This window comes from Lissotriton helveticus, chromosome 1_1 (genome assembly GCF_964261635.1).
Source record: "Lissotriton helveticus chromosome 1_1, aLisHel1.1, whole genome shotgun sequence".
NCBI classification, from domain to species: Eukaryota; Metazoa; Chordata; class Amphibia; order Caudata; family Salamandridae; genus Lissotriton; species Lissotriton helveticus.
Genome location: NC_136057.1, coordinates 1,713,330,473 through 1,713,353,933, shown reverse-complemented (window position 1 = coordinate 1,713,353,933; position 23,461 = coordinate 1,713,330,473). Strand labels below are relative to the sequence as shown.

The window sequence follows — 23,461 nt, the reverse complement described above, 5'->3', positions numbered from 1 at the left end:
TGATCACAGTAATCACAATAGTCATATTAGTAAGCGGTTTAATAAGATGAACATCTACCCTTGCCACTGCTTAAGGGCTCTAGCAAGCTCAGTTTCTGTGAAACAGATCGGTGTTCGACCATCTAGTATAATTTTCAAACGAGCAAGCTCTTGGAGGAAGACTTGAATCCCACCTGCTTTCAGTAGTTCAATCATTTGCCAGAACTTACACCGAAGTTCGATTGTTAGTTACAATAATCTGACTGCACTTTTAAAGAAATTGAGACACAAGTGAAGGATGTTGATGGTCGTGCCTTCAGATATATAGTCTTTGTCAATAGAAAGTTCCCTATGTATATCAGGATTGACCGAAGACAGGCACTATTCACTTTAGAAGTACTACCAACATGAGAAAGCAGAGGCTGTTGTGGCTGTTGTATCTGACAGTCCAGATCCCAGACCGATAGCTCAGAAAAAGCTCTCTGGACCAATTTTATAATATACTGTTGAGGATTGTCCCCTTATTTCCCTCTGGGACCCCAGGACCCTATAGTTGTTGTGAAATTGGGGATTCTCCAAATCCTCAATCTAGGACTGCACTTGTTCCATGCCTGTATTCATGCTCTCTGATTGCCTTTGATGTAACCATTACAACTTCTTTAGTGTTCACCACCCTCCTCTGAAGCTCAATTATCTGAGAAGTCAATGTAGTCAACTTCCCTGTTATTTCTGGAAGTGCCTGCAGCAACTGCATATTACCAGACCTAAACTGGGGACAATTCTATAGTGTCTCAGACAGATGTGCCTGTATAAGTTGAGCAATAGTTGCAAATGATGGCCCAGGAGTATCAGTAAACGAGTTGGTAGCTGCAGAAGCCCACTCGACATCGGTATTAGATTGTAAAGGTCCCTCTGTTTTTTAGATCATTGGCAGTAGGGCACCCACTGGTATCTTGGCCACTGCAGACATCAGAGGTATTAATGTTAGCTCAGAAACAGTGAATTCCAGTACAGTTTGAGATGACTGTATTGCTATTGGCCAGGATAGCATTACTCATAATCATCCATTTTATCCATCTCCAAAGAGAGCACAGGAGTGTTGCAGACTGCCCCATTTTGTATATCCTCACTGCTGTGGTTACGTATCGTAGTTTCTGTTACAAGGCCCTTGGAACACTCAACCTACAAGGATAGTGCCAGCATTTCAACTTTTTCAGCAGGTAAAATCCCAGCATTAGATGATAAAGGATTGCTGAGAACAGACCCGGTTTCCCTAGCAGGAACAGCAAGAGAAGAGACAACAGGAGAAACAATGTTGCCTTGCTCAGCGCTGGTCGATGAGTCTCATTTTAAACTGGATTATAAGCCACACAATTAAAAGAAAAGAAAACATGGACTGGCCCAGCACATCCCTCACATACCTGGGAAATTTGACAGTTATGAACAAGGGATGTGCAATTCCTATAGCCCAACGAACATGACATATTGTATTGGGTCAAGGGCAACACGTTTTCATGTGTATTTTGTCCTTCGGACAAGTAGGCCCAACCCCCTGCAGCTCAAATCCTTTGGCTGTCAGTTTGCAATACCACATTATGCATCAGAGAAGGGCACGGTCTGCATTTAAGGTAATATTTTTTTCTAGATGTTAATGCTGTTCAAACTTTTTATGGTTCGTTAATTGAAAGCCTTTATTATTAGGGTGAGCAGACTAAGTAAATGTTGTATGCTCTGACTGCACTACTGATAGTGGTTCCAGTATAAAAATGTGTACACACGTTTTCAAAGCTTAGCAATATGATGCTATGTATAATGCTCCCAGAATGCTTTCTGATTTGATGCAAATATTTGCAGAAACTTGAAAGCAGAATTGATGATTCTTTGCTTTCAAAATAAAGTGTTCATAAAAAATGAAAGCAGGAAAAAAACATTTTGCTAACTACGGTAAAATTTGAGGTACAATTTCTTTGTAGCATCAATTAGTGTTGCCTTGATGCATGCTAGTATTACCCAAAGATATAATGGAAAATCAGTGTTACCAGTTTTAATAAGATTATGGGACACAAATAAACAAGCATTGGCAAAGCCAGTAGGTCTGATATTGGTGGTCAGCTTTTTAGTTTTGTCATGTGTGACTTGTTTTGGCATGGTTTTTGTAAAACCTTATTGGTGTGGGAGCTGACGGGCCCTCAGCATTATAATAAACATTGGCAAAAGCAAAAATTGTTTTTGGTCTCAAAAAGCCAACACTGCCACAGTAGGTACTGACACCGAACAAAACTACTTTGTGTATCAATATGCTCTTTGGGAAAGAGCAGAATGCTGTCACTCACAGTGAAGCCAGCCGATACAGAGAGAGACAGAATTTTCATAAACACAAAAGGTTACGCTTAACGCTAGACCAAATTAGGGGCCAAATTATTTTTTAAAGTCTCAAAAGTGCACCCATGGTTTATGTCCTTGCATAAAGAGCAGCTATACAGCTTTTGTTAATTCCCAAGAGTTTACAGAACAGGAGAAGAAATAGTACTCTCAGAAAATATTTGAGAACTGCATTTTAGCATGAGCAAATATGCATGTGTAGATTTGCTCATGTGAAATTCTGAGTGTTTGCAGGTTCACTCTAACCACTTTTTTCCCAACTCTGGAAGAAGGTTTACATATACCATTGTCAGGAGTAAATTTCCAAAATGTTTAAGTTCAGGAAAAGAATAGAGAAGAGGTGTTGAAAACCCCTAAAACATGCAAGTTAGTAGGTTTGCATTCTGACCCTGGAACTATTGCTTACCACTGCCTTCACCCCCAGTATGAAGAGCGCGGAAATGTGGCAAAATAAGGGGATTGCAAGTATTCAAACACTATTATGGTATGAGCCCCGGCATAATCAGAGAGGCTATATCAGATCTCTTTTATAATGAGATTGCTGCCATAATTTGACAATGCACTACATGGCACCAAAAGGACAAGTGGATTTTGTAACAGTACAAGTGGATTTGTGAAGCAACCTGCCCCATGGACAAGTAGATATTTTATTAAATTCCACACCCCTGTGAAGTGAAGAAAGTCATACACAATCCTCACTTCTGTGCCCTTAATAGAGTTGAACCTTTCCTCTCAATAGCTAGGAAATTTTACATTAAAAAAAGAATATGTAAAACTAAAACCTCTAACAATTCCATCGACCCCATCCCCAGTGACATTGCCATTGACTTTTACACCCACACTCCCCTACTGAACCAGTCTGATAAACCTCTTACTCAACCAAGGCTCCCTTCCTGCTGCCCTTAAAATAGGACAGGTTACCCCACTTCTTAAGAAACCTTCTGCTGATGCAAAAGATGTGAACAACTTTCGCCCTGCCACCAACCTTCCTTTTCTTGCTAAAATCACAGAAAGTTGTGTGGCGAAGCAACTTTCCAAACTGATCCTTCTTGATCTATCCGCAGCCTTTAACACTGTTAATCACAACACTCTTCGAACACTTTAAAGCTAAGAATGGGTTTTGAAGGCACAGTACTCAAATGGTTCGAATCATTCCTCTCGGGCAGATTCCAGATGATCAAAATAGCTAATTGTCTCCCCACTTCAATGGCTGTTGGACAAGGTGTCCCTCAAGGCTCGATCGTCGCGCCCACTCTGTTCAACCTCTACATGAACTGCTGGGTAATCTAATAAAAAAAATCAGGAATCCATTATCACCTATATGCAGATGACACCCAAATCTACCTAAAGGTTTCTTACACTCATGACATTTCAATCCTCAACACTACACTCCACTCCATCCACCATTAGCTTTCTACTCATCAACTAATACTGAATCCTTCCAAAACTGAATTCATTCGCCTCTCGACCTATCTTCTCCTCCTATCCAATCTTGGATGAACAATCTGAACAACAAGCCTATCATTGTTGACAGTGCCAAATCCCTAGGTGTCATCCTAGATAAAAAGCTCAACTTACAATCCCATATCAATTCCATCACCATGAATGCACGTTACTAACTGTGCCCTTTTCTGGGGGGTTCGGCGCTTCTTTCCTGAACAAGACCTAAAAACCTTGGTCCAATCATTGGTTCTTTCCAGATTGGACTACTACAACTCTCTCTATGCTGCCCTCCACAAATCCCACCTTTCCCCTCTAAAATCCATCCTCCACTCAGCAGCTCGTTTTGTATATGGGGCTAAAAGAAATTATCACATCTCACCCATAGTGTTGTCTCTTCACTGGCTTCCTTTCGAAGCAAGGTTAATTTACAAGACTGCCTGTATCACCCACAGAGCCCTGCACACCTCCACCCCATGCTATCTGGCTAATAAACTCAAAAATCTCAGGAGGCTCTAGACCTTCACGCAAGGCGGAAAACTTAATGCTCGAACCTCCTACCCTCAAAAGGAAAAGATTTATGGGTCAATCCTTCTCTGGTAATGCAACCAGAATCTCAAACTCACTTCCTCCATCCCTCCGAACCACCACCTCTTTCCGGACCTTCAAAATAGATCTTAAATCTCTCCTCCTCCAAACAAACCTGGAATAACTCAACCTATTTCTACTCCACTACGACCATCTTGCACTCACATGAGGACAACTGTGTAGATATGTATTTCACTCCTGTTTCAACCTAACGCTGTCACCTTTCATATTTTTACAATATAAATATGCAACCTGTTAGTGTTGTAACTACATGTTTGTAACTTGTTAGCGTGATCAGCCTATCTTGTGTATCTGTAACTGTGTATATGTAATTTGATAGCATGTTTAGTCTACCTTGTGTACCTTTTGTAATTTACCTGGCACTCATTTGAGGTCAACTTTGTAAATATGTATTTTACTCCTGTTCTAACCTAACGCTGACACCTTATATATTTTTTACAATATAAATATGCAACTTGTTAGCGTTGTAACTGCATATAGGTAACTTTTTAGCGTGTTCAGCCTATCTTATATACCTGTAACTGTATATATGTAACTTGTTAGCATGTTTAGTCTATCCTGTGTACCTTTTGTTACTTACCTGGTTCTTTTGCAAAGCGCTCTGATATTTATGGGTAAAGTTCGCGCTATATAAAACTGCATTAAATAAATAAATTAAAATCCCCATGATCGTCAGGTCAAATCCTAGCCCGAGAAGACGATTAACTAGGGAGTGAAGCTGAGAAATTCGCACCCATCTTGTAATGAAATTGAAAAATAAATGGATTTTCATAGGTCTTTGTGTATGGATGGCACATGAAGCATATATATGTATATATATATATATATATATATATATATATATATATATATATATTCATTCGAAATATGACTTTTCAATTTGTCCTAATATAGCTCTCTTGCTAAAGCGGTAAAAAAAAATACTGACTTTTTAAAAAAACAGTTTATAGTTTTTGCTTTTTCCATAGTTTCCACGGCGCAAACGCCGTTTCTAGACGACTGCCAATTGTGGTTCTCTCTAACGTCTGTGACGGAAGCGGCTAGGAACCAGGAACTCTGCCGCTGTTGTATTAGCCTCCGTCTCGTCCTCTAAGGTTCTCTCGTTCCTTCCTCTCTCTGTCGACCTGACAAGGCGGCCCTGCACGTCACTTCCGGTTCCGCTTCATTGTGCTGCCGACCGAGAAGATGGCGGCTCGAGCGGGCTTCCAGGCGGCGCCTCCAAGTGGAGTTGGTGGCGCGGCCTTGGGATCTGGGACCGCTGGGGCCCCAGTGCGCATGGGCCCCGCTCCAGGACAGGGCATGTACCGATCCCCCATGCCCGGCGCCGCCTACCCGGTGAGGAGGGAAGCGAAGAGCAGCCAATGCTTGGTGGGAGGGGGGAGGCCACTTAAGAGTCAAATAAAGGTGGCTGTCCTTCGAGTGTGGTCACCAGGGTTTGAGGTTATGCACAAGGGGCATACTTTCGGTGTGAATGATGGGGAAAATGGTGAGGAATCAAAAAACGTTACGCATGGGAAGTTTGCGGATTTGTACAAAGTAATCACTTTTGTTTTCTCTGCTTCTAAAGTACCGGTCCGAGAGCTGTCATTGTCACGCGTACCCTCAAACTGACACACGTGTCATAATTGTATAGAAGGGATGTCATTGTGTGGAGAGACGGAGAATATTTAAAACGTTACATACAGTGGCATGGGCGCGGTGAGCTGGTTGTTTGGCTTTGAAGAGGAGAGCGAGTGATACATTCACAGATGTGGATGTGACAGAAATACGTGTTTCAATACACGCGTGAAGCGTTTGAGTCGGTGTCATGGAAACGCGTTTCTGTATAAAAGGTGTGTGTGGGTGTTCGTCTTGGTTGATGCTCAGCGGTGGTGATTGTGTTGTGTCTTTAAAAATAGGTGTGCCTCGTTTTATATCCCCTGCTCAAGAACCACAGCATGTATTGTTAGGTTTCAAGTGTTGATACCGGATTTGTGTGTGCTCTCCAGCAATTCCTCCTTTGTGTCATAACTTTTTCAGTGCAATATATGCTTGTGTGTAACTTGAAATTAATTTCCAGAATCGTCCCTTGCAGTTCAATAGTACTCACTTCGGTGGCTTTCTGTCATGCAACAAACTAAGGGTGTCAAACCCCTATCGCCACGTTAACGTCACATTTTAAGACGTTCCTCTGGCAATAGGTGCTTTGAAATGATTTGCAACTGATCGCAGAGAAATGTAATAAGTGCATGGGAGCATTATCTGCTGGATATGGGGTAACTCCCTAAAGATCAATGCCAAAAAGAGAGATACTGATATTTGAGTCTCTGAATATACCTTCAGCCCAGTTTCCCCCCAACATAAAAACTAACAAAAGAGGTAAACTTATTTTAGATGGTTTACTTAAAGCGGACTGCTTAATTGTAAACGGGAGGCTTCCGTCTGATATCCCGGCAGCTTTTACTCGTAAATCTAATAAGGGAAAATCTATTATTGATTTTATCATGATAGATTATGCCGGTTTCCACCTAGTAAAGGATATGAAGGTCATTGAATCGAATCTGAGTGACCATAATGTATTGACGCTTTCTGTTTCCATTAGTCTTCAGAAAGTAGTTCCATGGAGGCTGGATATAGATTCTGTGAATTTTGATTCCAGCTCAGGGAAATGTTTTTGGAACCTCAGTACTGTGGAAAACCTGGCGCCTCTTTTGTGTGTTACTGTCGAGAATCTTCCTCTCTGGGAGGGGAGAGAGCTGTCTTGTTTTATTAATTTTTTAGATTCTGTAACCGCTTGTGCAAAGGAGAAATCAGGTGTGAAACAGTCTTTTGTTGCCCCTTACCCTTTGCGGGCTATAAATAGAGAAATAAATAAAGTTGTAAGGGGGCAATTTTTATGTTTTACCCAAGAAGCTAAGTCTAAGTTGTCCATCCTGAAAAGAAGGAGAGTTAGGCTTAAGGCTCGTTTAAAACGCTCTAAGGAAGACGCCCTCTGGATTCAATTGAGGGAAGCCTCTTTTAACCACCAAACTAAGACCTTTTGGTCCTTAATTGGCAAAGGCTGCGGTACTAGAGCCAGTCCTACGCCCATTGCCATTGAGGAACAGGTGTGGGTTCACTATATTGAGAAGTTGTACAGTAATAATAATTCTCATGGTATTAATGTTGGATTCGATAATGCTGCTGTTACACTTGACTGTCCAACAGAAAAGGAAATTGAATGTGCCATTAAGAACATGCGTTCCTCTGGTGCGATGGGTCCTGATAAAATCCCAATTTTAGTATTAAAAAACCAGAGTGAACTTTGGAGTAAAATACTCTTTCCAGTGTTTAAATTCTGTTTTTTAAGTGGAATAGTCCCCCCCTCCTGGAAAGGAAGCATCATTGTCCCTTTGTATAAAAAAGGGGCAAGAGATCTACCACAAAATTATCGCCAAATTGCCTTGCTTGACGCCATTGGTAAAGTGTTTGCAAAGTGTGTGCTTTCTTTAATTAACGATTGGGTATCTGAACATAATATCCTTCCTCTGGAGCAAACAGGTTTCAGACAAAATCATGGAACCTTAGATAACCTGACCGCATTGCAAGTCATCAATGAAAAATATGTGAAAGTTCGGGGTGGTCAGGTATATGGCGCCTTTATTGACTTCTCCACCGCTTTTGACAAAGTAGATAGAAATTTGTTGTGGAGAAAGTTAGTTAACCTTGGTATGCCTGCTTCCCTTATTAAGTTAATTCGTGCCCTATATTCTGACACTTGGTGCAGAGTTTTACTTGGAGGTGATCGCGGCGTATCCAAATTAATCCCAACATCTAATGGGTTGAAGCAAGGTTGCCTTTTGGCTCCGTTGCTATTTTCATTATATATTGTTGATTTACCCATCACTCTTTCTGCCTGCGCCGGTATTGCCCCATCCTTGGGGGGTGTTCCAATTGCATGCCTTATGTATGCAGACGACATCCTAATTTTGGACCTCACCCCAAAGGGCTTAAACAATCGGTTGCATGCACTTTTTGAATACGCGGAAAGTCATTTTTTATCAATAAATATGGCAAAAAGCAAGGTGATTTGTTTTTCTGGTAGAAAGAAGCCTAAATGTTCTAACTTTTCATGGGTTGTGGGGGGGGAAAAACTAGAATGTGTGAAATCTTATACCTTTTTAGGTAAAATTGTCACTCACAATCTAAGTGACAAATCACACACAGATAATAATTCCCGGAAGGCTATTTCTCAGGGAAAGAGCTTAGTTTCCCTATATAAAGCAACAGGTAGAAGGCATTTTTCTATTCTCTTAGATGTTTTTAGAGCGAAAGTTCCAGCCTCCCTGTTATATGGAATTGAATTAGTTGATCTAAAAAAATGGAGTTTTCTAAACTCTGCAGAAGGAAAAATTCTTCGGAGTTTAATGTCTGTAGGCACTGCAAACTCAACTGCTTCCTTGCGACAAGAATTGGGTTTACGTAGCAGCAGGGTTCAAGGTCTTGCTAGTATTATACGCTGGGTAGTAGCTTTATCTAAAGGTGAACCCAATACCTTAAGAGACCTTATAAAAAATGAATTACTAGGATCGTTTAATGACTTCTCATCAATTGTAAAAAACTTTAGACTTGCTGTGTTACAATTGAAATTGGATGAGGAGACTTTATTTTTACTGTCCTCTCATCAATTAAAAACAGTTTTGAAGTCAGCCTCGTGGGAATTGGGGTTTTGCCTGGATAGAGACTTCTGTCTAGCGAAAAAAGGTTGTACGCCTGTTATTGAATCTTATACCCTGCGGAAAGCACAACCATATATGTACTGGAACATCGCCCATGGCGTGAGACGCCTGGTGTACTTATTAAGACATAATTTGCTTCCGCTAAAAGTTTTACAAGCCAGCTGGTTTGGTTGTTCGGCACGCTGTGATCTTTGTCAATTACATGATCAGGATCTAGATCACGTGATGTTCATCTGCCCTACACTGATGCCTTGCAGGCGTAGATGGTTAAGATCAATCTGCCTACAACTTAACATATTATCAGCATCTTTGTTTAAGGCAGCCTTGATTAACCCTCCTAATGAAATGTTTGTTTTTAAACTGTACAACTTTTTTAAATGTTTTTTGGACCTGTATTAAGATATCTCATGTGATTGTGATGAAAATATCTTCTTTTTCTTTTCTTTTTAAGTATTTGTGCTTTGTATGTATATGTTGTTTTATGTGGACCTCATAAAGAGTTCCTTATCATAATAAATAAACTTTGAAACTTTGATACTGATATTTGTTAGGCAAAATTCAATATGGTCAAATGCCTGGTGGCCGGCAGACTGTGGTCCCCTTCCTATTCTGGCTAGGACAGCAAAAAACCTGGGGGTTTCGTTCAACGAGGCTCTGACCTTTGATGCCCAAGTCGGCCGTACTCTCAGTACCTGTTTCTATATCCTAAAAACCCTTAGAAAGGTGCTACCGTGAATTCCATCTGAACTGTATCGGTCTATCATCATTGCACTTGTCATCTCTCTGTATGACTACTGCAATGATCTGTATCTCGACATCAATGCAGCTACTCAAAACAAGCTTCAGAATGTGGCGACCAGGTTGATCCTTAACATTCCGAAGCACCAAATCGGCCAGGGAAGGGTTGTGGGCCTTGCACTTGCTCCCCATTAGGAAGCGCATCTCTTTCAAGGTCCTTAATATGGTTTATAAGGACTCTAAGATCCTCCTCCGAGGCAAAAAACAGATCTCTCCAAGATATCCCAAGGCCAGATGGGGCTGTTGCTCCTTTTTGGTAGTGGCCGCCAAACTCTGGAACTCCCTGCCCCTTCCATTTCCACCGCGAAATCTCTCACGGTTTTCAGAAAATTGCTGAAAACATGGCTCTTCTCATCATAGATGGTTGATTCGTGCCTCCTTTCTCTCCTTCGTCTGCTCAGCCCCTTGACGCCCCTGGGTGTAAGTGCGCTTAACACATTTTATCCTATCCTATCCTATGAAGAAAACTGTCCCAACAGGGCCTGAGAGATGCATCCTCAAAGATGCAGACTTTAAACAACAAAAAGAGCGTGTGGCGCTCTACTGTAATAATTAAAAAAACCAAGCATTTACAATGCAACGGTTTCGCCTTTGGAAAAGTTAGAGCTATTGGCATTGTAAATGACAACATTTGTTTTTATGTGTTGGTTTTGAAAACAGATAAATAAATGGCATTATCATTTACATTGCCAATAGCTTAATCTCTCGCAAATGTGAGACCTATTGTACCCTACGGACGAGCTCAGCAGACAGCAATTACTACCACACACACACACACACACCCAGAGCCAGCCACACACACCCAGAGCCAGCCACACACACCCAGAGTCACACACACACACACACACCCACAGCAACACACACACACACACACCCACCCAGAGCAACACACACACCCACCCAGAGCAACACACACACACACCCAGAGCCTCCCACACACACACCCAGAGCCTGAAGAGCACCCCCATACCAACTAAAGGCGCTGCAGACCAGCCCCACCGACACCTATCCAACTCGTGAGGGCAGACTGAACTTGAACTGACGCCGGAGCAGTAAATGCAGATAGATTCCTTAGTTCAGCCCAAGGACTACTCATGAATTGCAGCCCAAATGCAACTCTCACCCCACCCCCGTCTAAACGACTGCTTGAAGAGATTTAAAACAAAATAAGTCACACACGCCAGAATCAATAATGAGTATAAATATAAATATATTGCATAGAAACACCCCTCAATCATAAGCCGTAGCCCCTTCACGTAAAACGCACCCATGAAACGCCGCCCTCCCAGACTGTGTACTACCAATTTTGAAATACACTTATGGACAGAATGCACGCGTCCACCCATCCTATCCACAGGGTCACCCAGCAGGAGCTGATAACACAGGGTGAACAGTGACGTCCATTAAAGTGTGTACAGACACCCAAAGACATTGGTACCAGCCTCAATATCCATTATTTGTTTGGGGGAGGGGTGCTAGAGGCAAAATAGCAGTCTGTTAGTGTGATGTACAGTCCTAGCACCAAGGTGCCTAGCTGTCAGTATGCTGTGATATATATATATATATATATATATATATATATATATATATATATATATATATATATATATATATATATATATATATATATATATATATATATATATATATATAGTGTGATGTACAGTCCTAGCACCAAGGTGCCTGGCTGTCAGTATGCTGTGATGTGTATATATATATATACAGCTCCTGTATACAGCACCCTACAACACCAAATATATATATATATATATATATATCACCCGGGTCGTTATAGCAGTACATTTCCTTCAGGCAGCGCGGGCCTGTCAAAGGGTGTTTTGTGCTTCCCAGATGTTCGTTTTGACAGCCCCCGAGCCTGCAGCTGTGCGGGCCAATGCTTCGCCCCTCCCCCGTGTGTTCACCTCTGCACCTAAAATCTCCGTCGTAAACTTGTGTTCTGCAGGGTGTCTAGCATTGTGGGGGGCTCGTAAGGGAGGCGGGCGGTTGCTTCTGTCAGAAAGGCCTCTCTACCAGGGCACGTTGAGGGGGCACCTTTCAGTGTCACCGTTTGGCTTTGTAGACCTGTCCGTGCAGGTTACACCGACTGCTCAGCTGTGCAGCACACGTGCAGGGCCTCCGGACCGAAGGAGGGGGGGGGGCAAAGGTCAGAGATGAAAGGCTTAGTGTCCGCTCTGCCCATAAATCACCTTGGAGCCAGGAGCCAGCTGAGCACATCCAGCACGACAGGAGTCGGAAAGTGGGCTGTGTTGCGCACACCTGAAATGCTCTGACCGGAATATCTCCAACATGTGGCTTCACGTCATGCGAGCCCCTGCCCCGATTCTTTCAGCCATCAACACGTTACATTGTAGCCTAGGACATGTACTTTTGTTTCTTTAGCATCGCAAAACTGAGCTCAAGAGGATGTGGCGTCACGGCCAGAGCTGCTGACTTCGGGCTAGGGTACCAAGTTCGAGTCTAGGCGTCGGTTCAACATCCTGTGATTCTGGGCAAATCACAATATCTCCGTGCCTACCAAAATAAAAAAAAATGAATGTGGCATTTTGTAACTTAACTGGTGCTCATGTAAAGCGCTTTTTGTCGAGTTCGCGCTATATAAAACTGCAAATAATAAAAAAAATATTGCAGCTTTTAAAGCTCCATGAAGGCTAAAAGGCCCTGTCCGGCTAGAGGGTGTCGTACATGGAATTGATGGCAAGTGGCCCGTTGGCAGCTGGGCCTCGCCCGCACCACTCACTGCCAAGTGCCCGAGATTTGAGGGTGGAACCCACCACAGTTATGTGTCACTGGAGACGACGGGCGTGGAGGAAACCCCTGCTTTGAGGAGCAGGGGTCCCTCCACACACTAAGTGCGAGCGGACGCGATAAACCAAGGCCAAAGGACCGGTGTCAGCCACAGAATCTTCCAGAAAGAAAAAGGTGGGAATTCCTATGCCCCGCCCCCTTCACGCTTTACCGGATCTCGAGACCCCCACCTCCCCCTCTGCTCCTTGGCTGCCTGCTAACACCAAAATGAATAGTGATTACATATTTATGAGGCACTGGGTGCCCCAGGGAGGATTGCAAAGTGCTTTTACGTGCAAGCTGCGCATTTTATTAGCAGGCAATTACAGCCCGGTCTTCGTTTCATATTCGCCCCGGGATGAGGTGACGAGGGCCAAGGCGGGACAGCCGGGCGCTGGATGTGACCATTGGAGTGGCGGGACGGCAACAGGGAGGGTGTGGGGGGCGGGACTTAAAAAAAGACACGGAAACACCCCCGAATCGCGTTGTGACGGGGAAAGAGTCATTGACAACCATCTCTTCCAATGGCTAGCCTCCATTTATGGAGCTAGCCAATGGAAGAGAAGGCGGGACAAAGCCCCACACTGTAGGATCATAAGAATTTACCTGTGCGCGAGCACTGCTGCGCAGTGCTACCGCCAGGCGAAACCTAAAAAATACCCTTGTCAGTCAGGGCCCAGGGGTTGGCATAAATGTAAGTCCTTTTTGTGGAAGGGGCATACGTGGTGCCTCCTCTTGGTACCTTTTTATTGCCCCTCCGGGGTGCCCCCATCTCTCCAGGGTTGGTCATTATTGAATGAGGCCTGAGACCCGTAAGAAGAAAACTTTTGCCTGGTGCGTTTCTGCCCCCTTTGTCCGGGGTGAGGTGGGGTGCTAGCATTGGGGAACAAGTTGGGGTCGCGTTGGCCTTGGAACTGTCCTTACAGCTCCCAATGAAAAATAAGGCTGATGGGTACCCCAGGTGGGACCAGGGCACTCGCTTGAAAGAAAAATAAAAAGGAAAAACCAAACCAGCATTGTGACAAAGCAAAAATAAAATTGGCAGTGACGCACCTCATACTGACCCACTGTGGCTAATTATAATTTTTTTGTGCTTTTGTGGCACAGCTGAATTGGCAGGGGCACTATTAACATACAGCACAAATATTGTGGGGGTTCCTGATGTTTCCGCTATCATTCCTTGTGCCATCCCTTTTTTGTTCTCCACCATCTCCACCATTGCCTACTCCTCCCCCGGAAATTGCTCCATGCTGCTACATCCAAGGACAGTGCACCTCCGTTTTGCATATGAAGTAATAGGCTTAAGCCCATATAATATCGCCACATGCCGAACACCTACTCACTCCAATGTAGCTGGCCCATTTATTTTCCCATCGAAATAGGCGGTCTATTCCAGAGCAGCAGTGGGTAAAACATAAGGAATTCCAGCAACGCAATTGGTGCCTACCTCTACTTGGTTTTCACGATCTTCCCAGATAACCCTCCATGTACGCTGCCCTCCGCCTCCTGTCTATTCTGTCCACTGATATTGCTTCTCCTCCAGTACTGTCCACTCCCCTTTGCCCAGTATCTCTTCAGCTTCTCCTACTCCCTCTTTCTGCTACATTGCCTCATCTTCCAACCATTGTTTCCCTCTACTCTTTCTAGATCTGCCCATGTGCCCAGCAAGGAAATCCAGATGTACTTGCTTTGCCAATGTTTGTTTCCATTAATCTTTAGGGCTGTGATGTTAGCATACTTACTGCAAATATTTAGAATCCTATGCAGACTCTCCTACTGCTTCGCCAACTCATTGGATCATATTTGTTTGTAAACGGTTATTGCAGATCATGCATTATTTTAATGCAGCAAGGTGTACTCCAATCAGTGTAAGGTACAGTTAGCTGAATTTAGTTTTTGTAGAGCTAAAGGATGATTGAAAGCCTTATACAAATCCGTAAATAAACCAAATTGGACTGTTTAAAAGCAATGACTATTGTGTATTTTGTATTGTTTTGTGAACCAAATAAAATACCAATACACTTGGGTGATAGTGACACCTGTTATTTACATTGCTTAGCAATGACAACTTCTGTGTGAAGCCTTACCTAAAGACAAACTATTACATGTGCTGTGGGCTAGCCAGATTGGCTAGAGGTGTCATGCACACATGATCATTAGTAGTGATTTGCCGATTAGTGAGTGTGTGAGTACTATGCTGTGTGACTTGAGGTTTAGTTGGACAAGTAGAAGCACCTTCGGGTTTTTCAAAGATGTTAAAATCCTGAAGGATGGTCCTGTGACTTTTATTGTGACCAACATAAGAAAAACAAATGTCTAGGCTCTGCATACATCCTAATACTTCTCTTTGGCTTACTTCTGACTAATCGTGTAATCGTTCTTGTGAGAAGTTGTGAAAAGCACATAAAAGAAAGTGAATTGCATTGGAGTACAGAATTTGTTTAAGTGGAGAAGACTAGAGAGAGGAGATTGATGCTGTTGGTTTTGTGCTCTGAAGGTAATTGGGACGCAGTTAATGCATTTGGACATAAGCTATACCAGTGATCTAGAAGTGACTTATTTGGAGATATTGTCTTATAAAAGTTGTTTACAAAGCTTCAAGTCAAAGGGATAAAAGGACGGCACCCAATAGGAGGTTGTTTAGTGAAGTTCAAAAATCACTGGTTGAAGAGTTGATTACATCTAGTACAGCCCCTGATATCCTTTTCTATCTTTGGGAATTTGGAGCATAACGTTGATATGAAATATGGCTGAGTTTGAGAACTGCATGCCCCTCTCCAGGCATGATTAAGATTAGGCTGCCCGCTACTGCTAGTGGCATAGTTTTTGTATTGTGACAAACATCAAATTGAGTTGTTGAGAATATTGTTGGCAAATGCATGCTAATAGCGCAGTTGTAGCTTTTCTTTTTCATTATTGGGTCTTGCCTGCAATAACGCATGCGCGAAATATTGTATACAAAGGCCCTGCAACAGGTCCATTGCTTAACATTCGTTGGTTTCATTATCACTCTGGAGCATGTGGATCAAGTACTGATTGTTTCAGCTTGATTGCTGTCCTTCCGCTGATCGCGCTGTGATTGAGGTACTATTATTTTATTTTTTTCTTCACTGTTGTCCTTGTTCAACCTCTTGCCATTTGTTGCTGTTTTACTCTGCCACATGCACTAGAAAGAAGCCCTTTCTCCTTTAAAATGAATTTTAATTGAGACAACAGATAGTACCCGCTTCTAAATGTATCTTCACTAAGGCATGGACATTGGCACAATTGCTTTTTTTTGTGTGATGGGATTTTATTTTTGTAAACATTTCATATTTATCTTTTTCACTCATGAGGAGATTAAGGGATTTGCTCAGAATCTCAGGGTTGCTTTGCAGACACTTAAAAAGCATTGACAAAGCCAGTAGATCTTGGCTTTGAGAATGTTTAACCTGCCATGGTCTTTTGTTCCTGTTGTACAGCATGGGTCTTGCCAACTTTGGAATTGATTTGTAGCCATGCTGGCTACATTTTTTTTTATAAAAAAGAAATATGATGCATCCAACGCTACTGCACTTGCATTTTAAAAAAAAAAGTGCATTAGCCCTAGCAGCCTCTTATCACTTTATAAATTAGATTTAGCCTCACTACAAAGCATCCTCTCTGCTAAACAGCGTGACTGAAAAAACATTGCTAGGCCATTGGCTCTGATGGGGAAGACTTATTGGCTTTGTCAATGATTGCTTTTTCTTAGGAATTGTAGGATGTAGTAGATTGTTGGTCGGGACATGTTGCTTTTTAATGTCAGGTGTTGCTAGTGTCTCTTTGGGTGATAGCAGTGACCCAGTGAATGTGACTGGTTGTGCATTGCACTGGTTTGGTGTGACGAAAGTTCTGGGTGCATGGTCTAGTCTTTGTACTTAAACCTGAACTTAAAGAAGGAAGGGGATTATGGATGTGCTTTGTTGTAGACCCTTCGGAAGGTAGCTTGTTGATTTGGATTCTGGTGAAGTCGTAGTAGTAGAGGATAATAAAAAGTTGGCTGTCTGTTGATCAAATGGGCTAGTAGCTTTGGTTAAACGTTGGAGGAGAATACGTGTGTAGGGAGGAGTTCGGGCAGTTAGTCTTGCCTGCTGAAAACGTATGTGCTGTATGCAGGAGGGAGTATTGTATACTATAAAGTGCTTGCAGCCCACCCATTGGTTATTATTCATTGGCTTCATTGATACTCGTGTTTGCTAGCGTCAAATTGGCCAGAGCTTGCCACTGTCCTTTTCTGTTATGTGTGGAGCATGGACCAAGTATTACTGATTTAGTTTAATTAGTGTCTGACCGCGCTGTGATTCAGGTACTATTTCTGTTGTTCGTGTTGCTTTAGCTCCCTCACTGATTCAGAAAAGGGGGTGGGGATGAACAGAGTGTCTGAATTAAGCAGACCACTCTTACCCAGTCCAAAGATCAGGGCTTGATCCATCACCGTTATTTAGCTCACTGCCCCATCCCAGCTCAGAACCTAGCTATATGCAAATTAGTCTGTCCCTGTGCATCATGGGAACAGGGCAGACCAAACTACCAAGCCAATTCTGCACCAGAAAGGAGACAAGCTTCCGGGGACCGGTTTCTGGCATTTCAGCCGTCGTCGGCCCGGCTTGCTTGAATCCTGATGGAGCAGTGAGCAAGGGACTTATGTCTGAGTATACCCTGCCACACCTATAGTGGCCAAAACCGATTCAGAAAAGGGGGTGGTGATGAACAGAGTGTCTGAATTAAGCAGACCACTCTTACCCAGTCCAAAGATCAGGGCTTGATCCATCACCGTTATTTAGCTCACTGCCCCACCCCAGCTCAGAACCTGGCTATATGCAAATTAGTCTGTCCCTGGCCCAGTGCATCATGGGAACAGGGCAGACCAAACTACCAAGCCAATTCTTCACCAGAAAGGAGACCAGCTTCCGGGGACCGGTTTCTGGCATTTCAGCCGCCGTCGGCCCGGCTTGCTTGAATCCTGATGGAGCAGTGAGCAAGGGACTCATGTCTGAGTATACCCTGCCACACCTATAGTGGCCAAAACCGATTCAGAAAAGGGGGTGGTGATGAACAGAGTGTCTGAATTAAGCAGACCACTCTTACCCAGTCCAAAGATCAGGGCTTGATCCATCACCGTTATTTAGCTCACTGCCCCATCCCTGCTCAGAACCTGGCTATATGCAAATTAGTCTGTCCCTGGCCCAGTGCATCATGGGAACAGGGCAGACCAAACTACCAAGCCAATTCTTCACCAGAAAGGAGACAAGCTTCCGGGGACCGGTTTCTGGCATTTCAGCCGTCGTCGGCCCGGCTTGCTTGAATCCTGATGGAGCAGTGAGCAAGGGACTCATGTCAGAGTATACCCTGCCACACCTATAGTGGCCAAAACCGATTCAGAAAAGGGGGTGGTGATGAACAGAGTGTCTGAATTAAGCAGACCACTCTTACCCAGTCCAAAGATCAGGGCTTGATCCATCACCGTTTGCCCTGTTCCCATCATGCACTGGGACAGGAACAGACTAATTTGCATATAGCCAGGTTCTGAGCTGGGATGGTGCAGTGAGCTAAAAAACGGTGATGGATCAAGCCCTGATCTTTGGACTGGGTAAGAGTGGTCTGCTTAATTCAGACACTCTGTTCATCACCACCCCCTTTTCTTAGCTCCCTCACTGGCCTGTTCGTGTTGCTTCCCCCTGTTCCCGATTGCAAGAATGTGGTGAAGATAGTTTACTACTTAGCTTGTTTAGCCTAAACGTTAACAGGCTACTTACCAGCAGTCACTGTACTGTTTTAGTATTTTTTGCTGCATGGCTAAAGAACATCTTGTATGCGCTGAGTCAAGTGGATAAATATTTATCCAGCAGGTGTTGAAGGGGCAGCATGCTCAAAACACCGCGAAGACTAATTGTTGCTGCTGCCTGCCTTTAAACACCAGACCGTGCCTGCAGACAGGAGAAATCTTGTTGAGGAGGGGCAGAACAACTGATATGCATCTATTTGCCCCTTCAGTTACTTAAAAAAGAACACAAAAAACAAAAAGATCAGTCAGAGAAGTACACAAGTTGGGTGTTCAGCGAGGAGTGCAACAAACATGCACACTCCTGTCATGCAATCAGGAGATGGCAGGCAGTGTTCCCGTCTTTTTAGGCTTTGTCTGCAAAGTCTCTTATATTCAGGAAAAATAACTTAAAAGGGGCTTAGAAACTGCCCAATACTTACCAGAACTTAACATTTGTTGATCCCCAAATCGCTCTAATTTACCTGGTTCTCATTGGTCAGCACAGCTTCTGCTTTGGCTTACTGCTCTACTTTGCTGTCCGTGGAGCTTGGACCAAGTACAGCTTCCAGCCACTGGCTACTTCACTCTGCAGGCACTTTCAGTTTTTTTTACGGATCAGCATTTCTGCCCTCCTTCCATTCTCCGTAAAGATTTGCCCACCCTCAGTGCTGTCCGTTTTCTCCTAACCTCCCACGCTCTCAGTTCAGTTGTTTTCCTGATTTCCCCCATCCCCCTTGTCTGTTTAATCCTTGGCCGTTCCAGCCTCACTGCAGCATACAAGGGTGAAGGGGTCTATTTTAGGTCACAGTTATATTGCTTTCTCTTTTAAACTGTTCTGGGATAGTTAGTCAGGCACCTGTCTTGTCACAACCCTGCTTCAAGGACACTTGGCTTTCTGGCCTCCAAGAGATGGGGGAATCAGCTCGTAGGAGGCCGCATGGCCCGTAGGTGACGTGAACATGAATCATGTTCTAAAGAAAGAATGGTCACTCTAAAAGAAAGGTAAGAAGACCTACTTTTGATTTAAAGTTCAAAATGTTTTATTGAATTTTTCGGCAGAAGAAACAATAGGCATGACATACAGAAAAATATAAGATATTCGTAAATCAAAATATGAAGATATAGTTTTGCAAGGATAACTTAAAAAGGGGGAGTAAGGGAAGGGAACATATAGTATCACAAAGTTAATATATAATAAATTGAGCTACTTATATAATAACAGTATATGTAGTAATCTTGCAACAAAGAAAGAAACAATGGCTATAGTTATTGTGATAAATAAATATCAATAGGACTCCAAAATAAATGATAAGAAATAGAATTTTGACAAACCCCAGATAAAGATAATTGTGCACCTCTTCTTGTAAAAATAACCCATGACCACCATGCATAAACTGATAACTTTGAAATATCTTTCCAACAAAAGGTAATTGATTTTAACGCAGCTGAAATTAAGAAATTAAAACGTTTACATTCAATTGCATACCTACTTTGGATTTTATGCACTGAACTCGTGTTGTATATGAAACTCGGCCATGTGTTAACCTCTCAGAATATCTAAACTAATAATTTTGCTGTAAAAGTCAAAAAGCAGTGACACGACTTGGCTCATGCTCTGTTTCACCCTTGTAATTGCGATCGTCAATTAACTGGCTAAAACAGATTGCTCATGAATCTCTGGATTTCTAGTGTTGCTGAAGAGCTCTTGTGTTACCTGAATGCATGAGATAAAATGTATCACAGTTATGCTGGAATTAAAACTGATTTCTTCCATTGCTGCTGTTCTCTCACCTTAAGCCTTTTTACTTAGACATGTTGCATAGCAGCTGAACTGCAATGCAGCATGTGAAAAAACATTAACAAAGCCAAAAGATTAAACATAGACCAAACCTATTGGCTTTGCTAATTCTTTTTATTCTTGCTGATGGACCTTATTTTGTTACCCACCCACTTTCTGTGCCAATGTTTCTTCGCTGTACTTTTTTGCTGGCTCTCAAAACATGAATTATTTGCTCCGGCCCCCTCTTTACTTGCATATTATCACCATTGGTCACAGACCACTGCAGTTTTGTCTAAAGGTCCTTTTGCCATACATTCTGTTCTCGGAATGAATGAAAAGAATTTGGCAGCAAAGCGCAGATTTCACTCGATCGAGATGGGGGTGGGGGGGGGGGCATAGGCACCTCTGCTGAGCTGTGAACTAAACTTCCCATTGTACATAAGCAGGTAGCGAAATATATATCTTTTCAAAGGTGAATAGATCACATGCATAATTATCGATAAAAACGTCTGGCAGGCTTCATTGTCAATAAGTGACAATACTATTCTACAAAAATAACTAATCACATGACTTTGAAAGTGTACACCTGGGGACTGATACATTTCTACTCTAGCTTGGTGTCCTTGGCCTGTCTGGTTCTGAAGCGTAAGGCACTACTCCTACATGTCTGCAGACAGTTTTGTGAACCCTAACATCCTGGCTGGCCTGCACAGCTATTCTACTCTTATCAACTTATTTTATTAAACACAAGTATCTTACAAAGCAGGCCTGTGGCCTTCACTGCTACAGCGGTTGCCTAAATATCATTCTCTACTCTACGAAAATATGCGCTGCTTTCTTCCCGCTAAATCTTAACCCTATTTGTGCTGCTTTTCATTCTGCTATTGTAGGAAGTCTGGTCCTGTATTGGTACTTCACTTTGTACACGTTTTCCTGCTGATGTGATACATAGACACTTTCTCCATTGTCTACAATTCGTCTAAACAAGCATTCTATTGTTATCAGGGTTGTGGAATTTAATAAAATATCTACCTGTCTGTGGGACATGTTGCTTCATAAATCTGTTTGCCCTATAAAAAAATACTCTTGTCCTTTGGTGGCATGTAGTATGGCAGCAATCTCATTATAGAAGAGCTCATAATAGCCTCGCTGATCATGCCAGAGCTCATACCAGAGTTTAACTACTAGCAATTCACTTATTTTTTTCATCTTTTCGCCGATCTGCATCCTGGGGCTAGATGTAGCAGTAAGCAATAGTTCCCATAGCTGGAATGCCCTTTTGAGTCTGTGCAAACCTACTAGCATATTTTATGGGTTTTCATCAGCTCGTCTCTAATATTTTACCATACTGAGAGAGACTGAAAATTTACATCTGACAAGGGCAAAATTGAAACTTCATCCAAGGTTCGGGGGGAAAAGTGGTTGGTGGGAAAGTAAACGTGTTACTGCTCAAAAGAATCCATAAATCTGCACGTATGTAAGGCCATATGCTGTGGCTGTACTTTTGTGACTTTCTTGAGGAATTTGACCCCTATTTAGGTCTCATGTTAACCAAGATCTTTTGTTTTTATTGCAATTCTCTCTCCCTCGACTAGTTTCACTGTGAGTGACAACATTCTACTGTTTCACATGGAGCATATCGGCACGCAAAGTAGTTTTGTTAAGTGGCAGAAACGACTGGCAGTGTGCGGTTTTTGAGCCCAAGATTTTTTTCTTTTGCCAATGTTTGTTATAATTATGAGGGCCCAGCAGCTCCCTCAACAATAAAGTTGTACAAAAATCATGTCAAAACAAGACACACATTCACAAAATCAAAACCAAAAGTCGCCAAATGGATGAAAAACAGCTGCCTACAACTGAACACCAACAAAACAGAAGTACTCATCATGGGCCCAAACCCCGACGCATGGAACAAAACCTGGTGGCCCTCCGCCCTCTGAAGCCCGCCCACCCCCATGGACCATGCATGCAACCTGGCAACCATCCTGGACTCCAAGCTCAAATTGGACCGCCAGATCAACTCGGTCTCGTCCTCCTGCTTTCACACCCTACGCCTCCTACGTAAGACCTTCAAATGGATCCCGCTCGAACACAGAAAAACCGTCACTCACGCCCTGGTCTCCAGCAGACTCAACTACGGCAACGCACTCTATGCCGGAATAAACAAAAACCTCACCCTCAAGCTACAGAACATCCAGAACGCCGCCGCAAGACTGGTCCTCGACCTGCCAAGACACTCCACATCTCCCAGCACCTGCGCACACTCCACTGGCTCCCCATCAAAGGTAGAATCACCTTCAAGATGCTCACACACGCCCACAGGGCTCTCCACGACACCGGACCAGTATACATGAACAGCCGACTCAAATTCCAAGCACCCCAGAGGACCCTACGATCTGCCCAGCTCTCCTACGCTGTGGTCCCCCACACCAGAAAGACCAGATCAGGCGGCCGCTCCTTCTCCTATCTCGCGGCCCGGGCCTGGAATACCCTGCCGCTCCACCTCAGACAACATCGCTCCCCATCTTCGCAAGAAACCTCAAAACTTGGCTCTTCAACAGACGCCCCCCCCTTGATCCTTGATGGACTGGAGGCTGCTAACCCCACCCCGCCAGCGCCTTGAGACCCTTGCGGGTGAGTAGTCGCGCTTAACAAACACCTGATTGGCTAACCATCATTGTCATACCTATTGGCTTTGCTAATGCCTGTTTATTGTCATGTTTCCTATAATTTTGTTGAAACTGGTTACGCTGATTTTTCATTATGGCTATTTTTAGGAAATACTAGCATGCATCAACACATTTTATCAAATGATGCTTCAAAGAAATTATACTTAAAATTTCACAGTAGATTAGAAAAACAATGTGGTATTGTACTCTAGAAGCCAAAGGTTTGTGCTGCAGGGGGTTGGGCCTATTTGTCCCAAGGAAAAAATAAACATGAAAACGTGTTGCCGTTGACCCCAAACATTATGTCCTGGGTGTCGGGCAATAGGATTTCCACACCCATGGAATGCTTGCAGGAATTATTGTGATTTAGAAAGGTCTTTCCCTTTTCACTTTGTAAGCAGATCACAACGGGACTCTCTGTGTAAGCCGTGATCCTATGCTGCTTTTATAAAGCACCTTTTGTAGTGTATTTGAAGGGTTAATGCAGGGCTTCTGGAGGGAAACTATGTTATGCAGC

The 23,461-nt window shown here is 43.2% G+C and overlaps 1 protein-coding gene across 1 annotated transcript in view; it reads left to right on the top strand.

The window, feature by feature from the left end:
- The first annotated feature begins 5,499 nt into the window (after positions 1-5,499).
- The window catches only part of SMARCD1 (SWI/SNF related BAF chromatin remodeling complex subunit D1), a 90,540-nt gene continuing 72,578 nt past the window's right edge, over positions 5,500-23,461 (top strand). Inside the window, exon 1 of the mRNA XM_078689125.1 lies at positions 5,500-5,745. Within this exon, the coding sequence (XP_078545251.1) occupies positions 5,596-5,745 (150 nt within the window). The 5' untranslated portion in view covers positions 5,500-5,595. The remainder of the gene's footprint in view (positions 5,746-23,461) is intronic.